General features: G+C 46.6%; 1 protein-coding gene across 3 annotated transcripts in view; it reads left to right on the plus strand.

Moving 5' to 3' along the window:
• Window positions 1-13,091, plus strand: part of chka (choline kinase alpha) — a 56,092-nt gene that overhangs the window by 18,179 nt on the left and 24,822 nt on the right. Inside the window, exons 3-5 of one of the 3 annotated variants that reach the window (XM_054775933.1) lie at window positions 925-978; window positions 6,366-6,479; window positions 6,899-7,032. In XM_054775933.1, the coding sequence (XP_054631908.1) occupies window positions 925-978; window positions 6,366-6,479; window positions 6,899-7,032 (302 nt within the window). Of the gene's footprint in view, window positions 1-924; window positions 979-3,484; window positions 3,751-6,365; window positions 6,480-6,898; window positions 7,033-13,091 lie in introns of those variants that run through there. The other 2 variants (XM_054775936.1, XM_054775934.1) reach the window with 2 other exon arrangements.

Below are 13,091 nucleotides of genomic sequence, written 5' to 3' on the forward strand. Positions count from 1 at the left end.
GATCATTTCCTGTTTGGTTTCTATCAACAAGTTTTCCCTTTTTTTCTTATCACTTCCACTTGGTTTACGGCCCATGATTAAGGTAATTTTAACACAAATAGAAGCAAAAACATTAAGAGTTTTCAATGTGTGCAAACTAGTTTAAGGGCGACTATGATGAGGAAGGGAGTTGAAGGGAGCAGCATGTCTCACACAAACATGGACGTGCTGGATAAGTCAGACAATGAGATAAGAGTGTAGGCGGTGCCCCGATAATCAGCCAATGAGAGGAGAGCGTAGGCGGTGCCCCGATAATCAGCTAGTGAGATGAGAGCGTAGGCGGTGCCCCGATAATCAGCCAATGAGAGGAGAGCGTAGGCGGTGCCCCGATAATCAGCTAGTCAGATGAGAGCGTAGGCGGTGCCCCGATAATCAGTTAATGAGATGAGAGCGTAGGCGGTGCCCCGATAATCAGCCAATGAGAGGAGAGCGTAGGCGGTGCCCCGATAATCAGCCAATGAGAGTGTGAAGCGTCAGAAGGCGTCACCAAGTGCTAAACAAATAGAATTTCTGAACTTGCACCGACTTGTCGCTTTACGTTATATGGAATTTCTTACATAATACGATGCAAAAACTTTACATACATTCTTTACGTTCAGTGGAATTTACGTAAAAGGAGGTTTAGGTTATGTGACGTACTACTGTACCTTTATCCAAGTCTTGCACGCTAAACGCTGCCTTTCCACGATGTATATTTCTATCTACATGCTGTATGAACGAGACCGAGTGGCGTTTGAAAGAAAGCCAAGTGTATTGTCCACACTAACACAGGTCACATATGAGCAGAAACATGGGAATTGACCTGCAGTGTTGGTTGGCTTTGGATGCTGGCAGATGGCTTCACGTGTATTCATGGAGAGTTCTTTGCTTTGTCTTTGTTGCTAGATGTCCTGTAATAAAGGGGAATCCCAACAGTCAAACAATGACCATCACGTTCAAGTAAGTAGTGACCCTGGTGCCGCTCTACGGCTCTTTCCTCTGACCGTCTGTGTCAGCCAGTGACCCGCCTGAAACCCTCTTTTCCTCCACCCTCTCACTTTGCTTGCCCCGCTTGTCGGGTGTGATGCTATTTTCTTGATAGAACTCAGCTTTCACGCATCTGTGCTGGGAAACGGGCGATGAATTGAAAAATAACCGAAACTGGCCACATCAAATATCGGATTTCAACGTAGCCCAAGTCTCGCACGATAAAACCACGCCTTTGCATGACACAGGGTCGGGGTTAGAGTTAGTGTTATGGCAGGTTATTCGGCATTCACACCCAATAAAAGTTGTGACAGTGAGTTAACGATGCGCAGGGTGCTTTGTTTGGGCCCTCCACTTCACAGAAGGATGCAGTACAGGGCAAGCCGACTAGTTTGTTACGTGCCATGTTGTACAAAAAGGAGGAAAGGGAAAACTGGGGAGTACAAAAAGCAAGGTTTGGGTACCGGGATAACTTAACCTTGATCCTCTGGCGTAGTCTAGTCCAGGTAAATCCTGTTTGGATTAGAAGCGATGGCGCCGCATGAATCCTTGCGACTTCTAAGCAGTATTACCAAGTACCTGTTTTCATAGTTACCTCGGACCGTGCCACCCCAAACCGTATACGTAGAGCTGTGGTTGCCCACAGCAGGTGGTCGACCCTGGCCAAGTGCAACCAAAGCAGGCGTGTCCATCATGCCAACTCCCCCCCCAACAAAAGCGAAAAATACACCAGAAGGCTGTTGATACTAAATGTTGATACTAACAACTTATTTGAACAAAAAGCGTTGTCCTGCAAAGTCTTTACTAAATGGAAAAATAAAAATAATAATAATTACAATAGGGCCGCACGGTGGTCTAGTGTTTAGCACGTTGGCCAATACAGGAACAGTCTGGAGATCGGGAAGACCTGGGTTGGATTCTCCCTTGGGCATTTCTGTGTGGAGCTTGCATGTTCTCCCCGTGTGCGCGTGGGTTTTCTCCGGGCACTCCGGCTTCCTCCCACATTCCCAAAAACATGCAGGTGAGGTTAATTGGCGACTCTAAATTGTCCATAGGTATGAATGTGAGTGTGAATGGTTGTTTGTCTATATGTGCCCTGCCATTGGCTGGCGACCAGTCCAGGGTGTACCCCGCCTGTCGCCCGAAGTCAGCTGGGATAGGCTCCAGCATGCCCCCGCGATCCTAATGAGGATGAAGCGGTATAGAAAATGGATGGATGGATGGATAATTAGAATACTGAAATGTTGAAATGTACAAGAACCAGGTTTTGGCTTTAAATATATGTCATCCTTTTTAAACTTTTTATCAAATTAAAAAATATTTTAAAATGTCAACCCCCCCCCCGCACACACACACACACACAAATCTTTTTATTTTTGTAATTTATACCAAATAAAAAGCCAAAAACTTTGAAAAAATAGACATAAAGGCATAATGCAATGAGTAAAACCTAAAATGTCGATACTAACGACTTCTTTTAAATAACGTTATTTTTTAAGCATTTTTACAAAATGAAGAAATACAAGTGATAATTATAATAATGAAATGTTGACATTAATAAACAATAACAATGCTTTGTCTTTAAATAAATTTAATGGGTTTTTTTGGGGGGACTAAATTAAAAACTATTTTAAAATAGCAGGTCCCCCTGCACACACCCATGCAAACACACCTTTTGATTTTTGTGATTCATTTTTTTAAACTAATATTTCTTGACTGTAAACATATCAGCTGATATTCTTTGCCTTTTATTAAATGCAATGCTAAGCTGTGAATGGTGTCTAATATTTGTGATAACCAGTGTAAAGTAATAAAAATGTGGTCGAGGCTGCATCCCACTTTGGACACCCCCACCTTAAATGTAGACCTTTGCAGACAGCGGCCAGTGTTACGCAACTCTGAATGATGCCAGTAAGATAGCTCCTATTTTAGGTATTGTCAGTTTCATTTGACCCAAATTCCTTCATGTCAACGTCCAGCTTGTCAGGTTCATGTGGCAGGTCTGCATTTCTTATCGTAGCCTTTGCTGGTACACTGTGGGAGACAGATAAGTACTGAGGCTGCAGCGCAAGGTCGCGGCGCACTTGTTGCAACACATGCTTTGCCTTCACGTCAAGCACAATATTCGCTATTTCAGCAATCAGACTGAAATTTTTAATGAACACACACACTGCAGATACATATGATTACAAACCACAGTCCTCTTGGATGGAGAGGAGACTTTTTGCGGGGGGGTTGCGAATGACTGCTATGCCCATACAGTGCTGGGAAAAAGTGTTTGCCCCCTTCCTGATGTCTTATTGTTTTGCATGTTGGTCCCACTTAAATGTTTCAGATCATCCAACAAATGTAAATATTAGTCAATGACAACACAACTCAACACTTGATGCACTTTTCAAATGATTTTTCTTTTCTTTTCTTTCTTTTAACTGCTTGCCCCCCCACCCCCTCTTAGCAGCAACAACTGATAACTTGCAATGAGTCTCTTACGGCGCTGGGGAGGAATTTTGCAGGATTGTTGTCATTCAGCCACGCTACAGGCTTTTCCAGCATGAAAAGGTCATGCCACAGCATGTCAATAAGATTCAGGTCAGGACTTGGACTAGGCCACGCCAAAGTCTTCATCCATTCACAGGTGGACTTGCTGGTGTGTTTTGGATCATTGTCCTGCTGCACAACCCAAGTTGCTTTCAGCTCGATGTCACCGACGGATGGCCGGACATTCTCATGCATCCATTTATCACGGCAAGTCATCCAGGTCCTGAAGACCTTCACACTACCACCGCCATGTTTTACGGTTGCTGTGATGTTCTTTTTCTGGAATACCAGATGGAATGGAACACACCTTCCAAAAAGTTCAAGAGTATTTTCCCAAAGGTCTTGGGGATCATCAACATGTTTTCTGGCCTTCATGTTGTTTTTGTTCAGCAGTGGTTTTGGTCTTGGAACTCATGCAGGCCATTTTTGCCCAGTGTCTTTCTTATGGTGGAGTCATGAACACTGGCCTTAACTGGGGCAAGTCAGGCCTGCACTTCTTTGGATGTTGTTGTGGGGTCTTTTGTGACCTCTCAGATGAGTTGTGGCGCTCTTGGGGTCATTTTGGTTGGCCGGCCACTCCTGGGAAGGTTCACCATGTTTTGGCCATTTGTGGATAATGGCTCTCACTGTGGTTGGCTGGAGTGCCAACACTTTATAAATGGCTTTATAACATGTTTCACACAGGGCCATGTAGCTTTGGATTTAGTAATAAAAAGTTTCATTTAAAAAGTCCATAAAATGTTGACTTGTGTTATTGACAAAAATGTACATTTGTTTGATGTGAAACATTTAAGTGGGACAAACATGCAAAAAAAAATAGGAAGCTCTTTTTTGCAGCTCTGCATAAATGACTGACTGGTGGCGAATGAGATGTGTGGGGAAAAATGGTTATTTTTTTATTAAAAAATGGGCCCGTGTTCATGGACATGAGTACATTCAAGGTGGGGGACAAATATAACGCCAGAGAATGCCGCCGTGGGCAACTGCTAGAACCGCCACTGTGCTAAAAGAACTCTGCTTCCCGTGATGCTTAGTGTGCTGTAGCAGGAAGTAGTGCATTTCCACAATAGACGCTACTGTCACATGTTTTGATAGAAGTCTGATGCAGCGATGGTGTTTTGATCTGACGTGGCGAGCGAGTGACGCCGGGAACACCGATGTAGGCTGGATTGCACGGTTTATAGTGTACATAAAGCACTTAATGTGTGCTACCAGTCCACACTGGTGGATGATTTGGGGTCACGGATTCAGAGGAGGGAGTGTCATATGACCAGAGGCATAGTCTGCCCATGTGTAAAGGGACATCAGTTTTGGAAATATGGGCTTCTGTATTCATTTAGTGCTTTTAATTTGATGTTTTTCCTGTCATAGTTTTACACAATGCATCATAAATAAGACCAGTGAGATGGCTATAATGCGCGTTTGTTTTGCTGATGTGTTGAAAGTCTTTCTCGGTGACTAGCTAGCGCACTGCTGATGCTATTTATATCCATTCTGGTCTTCAGTCATGCTACGCTACAGAGCATGTGCCACAACGTGAGGCCCAGGCTCTCACGTTGTCAAGCGGTTGCTAGTCTTGCGATACCCGGTGCATGTCTCTGCAATCCATGGGCTGATTGTTATCTATCCAGGACGCTGCTACACATGCAGCCGCATCTCTGGCGATATCCGGTCGCATCGGTTTGACATGGACAGGGACGCTATTTTATCAATGAAGGATTTCATGACAAGCCCTTTAAGATCACTGCCACAATTGCATACAGGAAAACACAAAAGAAAGTGGAGATGCTCCATATGGGCTTGTCACGGATACACAGTAATACCTCGGCACATGCAGTTCCAATTTCGCTACCTCCCATATATGAATTCATAAATCAGGCTGGTGGAAGGCTGAATACGGCCAATCATGAGTCAAACGTATGCACACCGAAGGACGTTTTTGCCTAAACGCAGCAACGGCGACATGTAGAAAATGCAAATAGTGAATGTAGTGTTCTGCATTGGCCACAAGGTGTCGGTACTTGTTGACTGAGATGAGCACCAGACTCTTCTCTTAACCCCTGACTTCACTTCCTGTCCACACATCCCGAACACATTTATTTCAACACATACCAGCATGTGTCTTATGTCTTATTTTCTCTGATTTTTATTTTCTCTAATAATGTTAAAACCCGTATTTAGAAGGTCATAAACAGGTTTTCTGTGTCTTGCACGTCTTTATTTTCCCTTATTATGTCTACTATATTGGGTAATAGGAGTGTAAGGGGTGTTATTTCATGTCTAGAGGGCTCTACTGATGTTAAAAAGCGTATGTAGAAGGTCATAAACAAGTTTTCTATGTCTTATGTCTTATTTTCTCTTATTATGTCTACTATATTGGGTAAAAGGAGTGTAAAAGCAACTATAGGGGTGTTATTTCATGTCTAGCGGTGTAAAAAAGAAACATTTTTGTGGGTGTCATCAATTACGTGTAGTTCTTGCCGTTCACTGCTGGTGCCGGAACATAACCCCCTCGGAAAATGGCGATCTAGTGTTTCGGCCGGTGCTGCCTAAAAAGTGTTTGAGGCGGAAAAGGAGAGAAGACGGGCAGAAAAGCCTTCAGTTGTGTTTCTTTGTGTCCCTTTCCAAAGCATCGTGCGGCTGAAATCCTTCATGTGCTGCGACATTTTTTGATAAAAGTCGGTGCGGAGCTCTGTATCATTTGTATTTTTTGCAGAAAACAATTCCCACTGTGCCTTCACATGACGTTTGCATTTGACAGCACATTATTCTGCAAAGCTTTTCACACGTTCCCAAATCTTCTTCTGGTCTAATGTGTGTAGGGGGCAGAGGCCATGGTGCTGGAGAGTGTGATGTTTGCCATCCTGGCAGAGAGGGAACTGGGACCTAAGCTCTACGGTATTTTTCCTCAGGGACGACTGGAGCAATACGTGCCGGTAGGTTCCATCATATTATAGGAATACTATATACAGTATATACTCATGTCCATTTCAGGTCTGCAACGAAGCATTCTTTTCTTAGTCCACAGTGAGAAATGAAAGGTTTCCACTTTGCAACTGTGATATTTTGTGAAGCAATGTAAATATAATATAAATAAAGCAAAGTACGGTAGATGTGCTAAGAAGCAGCTTTGTCGTACAGATCAAATCTTCATAAATATTCCTTGGGGAATATTATAACTTCATTTTGGTAACAGGGAATCATGGATTCATTGACTACTTGTCGCCCTCGTTTGGAAATACGCCATGTTTGGTCAGGTTAAAAATGGGGGCAAAGTGGGAACAATGGTTGGTAGTTTCATTGACTGATATTTGTTTTGTGCACATCTGTAAGAACAAATGAAATGTATCGACAGAGTCGTAAGCTGGACACCTGGGAACTGAGTGAAGCCAACATTTCAGCAGAGGTTGCGGACAAAATGGCCAAGTTTCATGGAATGAGGATGCCCTTCAACAAGGAGCCCACGTGGTTGTTTGGAACCATGGACAAGTAAGTCATCCACCTTCATTCAAGATTCAAGAGATTCAAGATTCAAGAGAGTTTTATTGTCATATGCATAGTAAAACAGCAGTTATACCATGCAATGAAAATCTTATTCTGTTAAATCTCCCAAGAAAAGAAAGAAAACACAAGAAAAAGAATAAGAACATCAAAAACATAAATACCAATAAATTAAGCAACAACAACAGAAGACACATTAATACAAATAAATAAATAAATAAATAAAGTGCCCCTCCGTGAATCACCACCTTACCGTGGTGGAGGGGTTTGTGTGCCCGAGTGATCCTAGGAGCTATGTTGTCTGGGGCTATATGCCCCTGGTAGGGTTTCCCAAGGCAAACAGGTCCTGGGTGACGGGCCAGACCAAGAGTGATTCAGAAGACCCCTATGAATAAACACACGAGGAGAGACCGCACCTCGCCCGGAAGTGGGATACCGGGGCCTCACCCTGGAGCCAGGCCTGGGGGAGGGGCTCGCAGGCGAGCGTCTGGTGGTCGGGCTTTCACCCGTGGGACCCGGCCGGGCTCAGCCCGAAGAAGCCACACGGGATCTCCCCTCCGTAGACCCACCACCTGCGGGGGCAAGCATAAGGGTCCGGTGCATTGCGTTTTGGGTGGCGGTCGAGGGCAGGCACCTAGGCGACCTGGTCTTCGGCGGCCAAATCTGGTTCTTGGGACATGGAACGTCACTTCTCTGGCGGGGAAGGAGCCCGAACTTGTGAGAGAGGTTGAGACATTCCGACTAGATATAGTCGGACTCACCTCGACCCACAGTTTGGGTTCTGGATCCAAACTCCTCGAGAGGGGCTGGACCTTGTTCTACTCTGGAGTTGCTGCAGGGGAGAGGCGGCGAGCTGGTGTGGGCTTATTAATAGCCCCCCGGCTCGGTGCCTCTGTGTTGGAGTCATCCCCAGTAAACAAGAGGGTCATTTCCCTACGCCTTCGGGTTGGGGAAAGGGTCCTGACTGTCGTTTGTGCGTACGCGCCAAACGGCAGTTCAGAGTACCCAGCCTTCCTGGAGTCCATCAGAGGGGTGCTGGAGAGCACCCCAACTGGTGACTCTGTCGTTTTGCTGGGAGACTTCAACGCCCATGTGGGCAATGACAGTGTGACCTGGAGGGGCGTGATTGGGAGGAACGGCCTCCCCGATCTGAACCCGTGCGGTGTGATGTTGTTGGACTTCTGTGCGAACCACAGTTTGTCCATCACAAACACCATGTTCCAGCATAAGGATGTCCATAAGTGCACATGGCACCAGGACACCCTAGGCCGCAGGTCTATGATCGACTTTGTAGTCGTATCATCAGACCTGCGTCCGCATGTTTTGGACACACGGGTAAAGAGAGGGGCTGAGCTGTCAACTGATCACCACCTGGTGATGAGTTGGATTAGATGGCGGGGGAGGATGCCGGACAGACCCGGGAGACCCAAACGTGTAGTGAGGGTGTGCTGGGAACGTTTGGCAGAGTCTCCTGTTCGTCGAGTCTTCAGCTCTCACCTCTGGCAGAGCTTCTCCTGCATCCCGGGGGAGGACGAGGATATCGAGTCCGAATGGGCTCTATTCCGTGCCTCCATTGCTGAGGCAGCCGATCGGAGCTGCGGCCGCAAGGTGGTCGGTGCCAGTCGTGGCGGCAAGCCCCGAACCCGATGGTGGACACCAGAGGTCAGGGCTGCCGTCAAGCTGAAGAAGGAGTCCTATCGAGCATGGATGGCTTGTGGGACTCCTGAAGCAGCTGACGGGTACCGGCAGGCCAAGCGGCACGCGGCTTCGGCGGTGGTCGAGGCAAAAACTCGGGTGTGGGAGGAGTTCGGTGAGGCCATGGAACACGACTTTCGGTCGGCCTCGAAGAGGTTCTGGCAAACCGTCCGGCGCCTCAGAAAGGGGAAGCAGTGCCCGGTCCACACTGTTTACAGTGGGGACGGGAGCCTGCTGACCTCGACTGAGGATATAGTTGGGCGGTGGAAGGAATACTTTGAGGCCCTTCTCAATCCCACTGACATACCTTCCCTAGAGGAAGCAGAGACTGAGGATACGAACGCGGACAGTTCCATCACCGTGGCTGAGGTATCTGGGGTAGTCAAAATGCTCCCCAGTGGCAAAGCTCCGGGGGTGGACGAGTTTCGCCCTGAATTCCTCAAGGCTTTGGATGTTGCGGGACTGTCTTGGCTGACACGTCTCTTCAACATTGCGTGGAAGTCGGGAACAGTACCTCTGGATTGGCAGACTGGGGTGGTGGTCCCCCTTTTCAAGAAGGGTGACCGGAGGGTGTGTTCCAACTATAGGGGGATCACACTCCTCAGCCTCCCTGGGAAAGTCTATTCCAGAGTGCTGGAGAGAAGGGTACGACCGTTAATCGAACCTCGGCTACAGGAGGTGCAATGTGGTTTTCGTCCTGGTCGCGGAACACTGGACCAGCTCTACACCCTTGCAAGGGTCCTGGAGGGTACTTGGGAGTTTGCCCAACCGGTCTACATGTGCTTTGTGGACCTGGAGAAGGCATTCGACCGTGTCCCTCGCGGTGTCCTGTGGGGGGTGCTCCGGGAGTATGGGATTGGTGGCGCGCTACTACGTGCCATTCAGTCCTTGTACAACCGGAGCAGGAGCCTGGTTCGCATTGCCAGTAGTAAGTCAAGCCTGTTTCCGGTGAACGTTGGCCTCCGCCAAGGCTGCCCTTTGTCACCGATTCTGTTCATAATTTTCATGGACAGAATTTCTAGGCGCAGCCAAGGTGTCGAGGGAGTCCAGTTCGGGGGCACTAGGATCTCATCTCTGCTATTTGCAGACGATGTGGTCCTGATGGCCTCATCGAGCTGTGACCTGCAGCGTTTACTGGGACGGTTTGCATCTGAGTGTGAAGCTTCTGGGATGAGACTCAGCACCTCCAAATCCGAGGCCATGGTTCTCAGTCGGAAAAGGGTGGATTGCTCCCTCCGGGTTGGGAATGAGGTCCTGCCCCAGGTGGAGGAGTTCAAGTATCTCGGGGTCTTGTTCACGAGTGAGGGAAGGTTGGAGCGTGAGGTCGATAGGCGGATCGGCGCAGCGTCTGCAGTAATGCGGTCGCTGTACCGGACCGTCGTGGTGAAGAGAGAGCTGAGCCGGAAGGCAAAGCTCTCAATTTACCGATCGATCTATGTTCCCACCCTCACCTATGGTCATGAGCATTGGGTCATGACCGAAAGAACGAGATCGCGGATACAAGCGGCTGAAATGAGTTTTCTTCGTAGGGTAGCGGGACTCACCCTAAGAGACAGGGTGAGGAGCTCGGTTATCCGAGAGGAGCTCAGAGTAGAGCCGCTGCTCCTTCACATCGAGAGGAGCCAGCTGAGGTGGCTCGGGCATCTAGTCCGGATGCCTCCCGGACGCCTCCCTGGTGAGGTGTTTCGGGCATGCCCAGCCGGGAGAAGGCCCCGGGGAAGACCTAGGACACGCTGGAGGGATTATGTCTCACAGCTGGCCTGGGAACGCCTCGGTGTCCTCCCGGTGGAGCTGGAGGAGGTGGTCGGGGACCGGGAAGTCTGGGCTTCCCTACTGAGACTGCTGCCCCCGCGACCCGGACCTGGATAAGCGGAGGAAAATGGAATGGAATGGAATGGAATAAATAAAGTGCTATGAGTGTGTGCGTGTGTTGCGTGCGGCGTGTGTGAGTGCTTCGTTGAGAAGCCTGATGGCCTGTGGGTAAAAGCTGTTTGCCAGCCTTGTGGTCCTGGACTTCAAACTCCTGTAGCGTCTGCCTGACGGTAGGAGTGTGAATAATGAGTGTTGTGGATGTGTGCTGTCCTTGATGAGGTTGTGTGTTCTTCGTAGGACTCTAGTTTTATAAATGTCTTGCAGTGAGGGGAGGGCTGCCCCAACAATGTTCTGTGAGGTCTTGATCACCCGCTGGAGTGCCTTCCTATCACGTGTTGTACAGTTACCGTACCAAACAGTGATGGAGGCGGTAAGGACACTTTCCATAGTGCATCTGTAGAAGCAACTCAGGATTGTGGTGGACATGCCAAATTTCCTCAGTCTTCTCAGGAAGTACAGTCTCCTTTGGGACTTCTTCAGAATTTGTTGGGTGTTGTGAGACCAGGTGAGGTCCTCGCTGATGTGTGTGCCAAGGAACTTGAAGGTTTTCACCCTCTCCACCTCAGTCTCATCAATAAACAGGGGTCTATGCGGCTCCTTTTCCCTTGTTCTTGGGTCGATGATCATCTCTTTAGTCTTATCTGTATTGAGAAGGAGATTGTTATCACGACACCAAGCTATGAGGTCCGCCACCTCTCTTCTGTATGATGTTTCAACACCACCAGTGATCAGTCCGATGACTGTAGTGTCATCTGCAAATTTAATGATGCTGGTGTTGCCGTCGCTGTAAATATTGTGCCCTACGTAAAGCTACGTTTGACGACTAAAAAGTGCTCATCAAGTCATCTGTGCGTGTCTTTGAAAGAAGAGACCAAACGGCGCTCGTTATTGCCCTCGCAACGTCAGCCTTTTTTCAAAAGCAGCTGATGAGAGATGAGTATAAAAGCGGGCTACGGCGTGCTAGTGCTAGCCTCTTCACATAAGCCGGAGCTTCACCACGCCCGCCCACGTGTGAGTTCCGAGCAAAATACGGACGGGAGGCACGTTTCTTCTGGCACCCGTCAACAGGCTTCAAAATAAGAGCGCCGTTCGCCACATACTGTCTTAATTGTGCAAAGAGAACGAGGGCGTCTGTCTTCTCCAATCGGTGACTTGGTCTTCCTTAACCAACTTATTTTTATGAATGCATCAGAAAAAGTAATTTGCCAACAAAAAATAATAACTCTTCTGTCAAAATTGACAACAACTACGTTTAGCAGGGAAGAGGAAGTTCATTTTTTATGATGAAATAATTTTTTACTTCATGTATTACTTACTAATGCATTTAATTAATGAATATATGTATTTAAACAAGTCAACAAATTTCATATAGACAAATATTTTTGCAACAACATAACTATTAAAAAGAAGTAAAAACCAAATTAATATTAATAATAAAACTGACATTTTTTAAAGATATCAAATTTCCTTTTTGATGTAATTTATTCAATTCATGTTTTAAATTAATATCAAAATATTTAAATAAGTAAAAACCTTTATGCAGGATATAAAAGTTTACAATATTAAAAATACTTATGAATTATTTTTTACTTAATATAACAAATACATTTGAATAAGTAAAAAAAAAAATATATATATATATATATATATATATGTATATGTGTATATATATATATATATATATATATATATATATATGTATACACTTTGCTACAATGTAAAGTAGTCAGTGTACAGCTTGTATAACAGTGTAAATTTACTGTTCCCTTCAAAATAACTCAATACACAGACCTTAATGTCTAAACTGCAGGCAACAAAAGTGAATACACCCCAAGTGGAAATGTCCAAATTGGGCCAAAAGTGTCAATATTTTGTGTGGCCACCATTATTTTCCAGCACTGCCTTAACCCTCTTGGGCATGAAGTTCACCAGAGCTTCACAGGTTGCCACTGGAATCCTCTTCCACTCCTCCATGACGACATCACGGAGCTGGTGGATGTTAGAGACCTTGTGCTCCTTCACCTTCAGTTTGAGGATGCCCCACAGATGCTCAATAGGATTTAGGTCCGGAGACATGCTTGGCCAGTCCATCACATTCACCCTTAACTTCTTTAGCAAAGCAGTGGTTGTCTTGGAGGTGTGTTTGGGGTCGTTGTCATGTTGGAATACTGCCCTGCGGCCCAGTTTCCGAAGGGAGGGGATCATGCTCTGCTTCAGGATGTCACAGTACATGTTGGCATTCATGGTTCCCTCAATGAACTGTAGCTCCCCAGTGCCGGCAGCACTCATGCAGCCCCAGACCATGACACTCCCACCACCATGTTTGACTGTAGGTAAAACACACTCGTCTTTGTACTCCTCACCTGGTTTCCGCCACACACGCTTGACACCATCTGAACCAAATAAGTTTATCTTGGTCTCATCAGACCACAGGACATGGTTCCAGTAATCCATGTCTTTAGTCTGCTTATCTTCAGCAA

This window comes from Dunckerocampus dactyliophorus, chromosome 5 (assembly GCF_027744805.1).
Source record: "Dunckerocampus dactyliophorus isolate RoL2022-P2 chromosome 5, RoL_Ddac_1.1, whole genome shotgun sequence".
Taxonomy (NCBI): Eukaryota; Metazoa; Chordata; class Actinopteri; order Syngnathiformes; family Syngnathidae; genus Dunckerocampus; species Dunckerocampus dactyliophorus.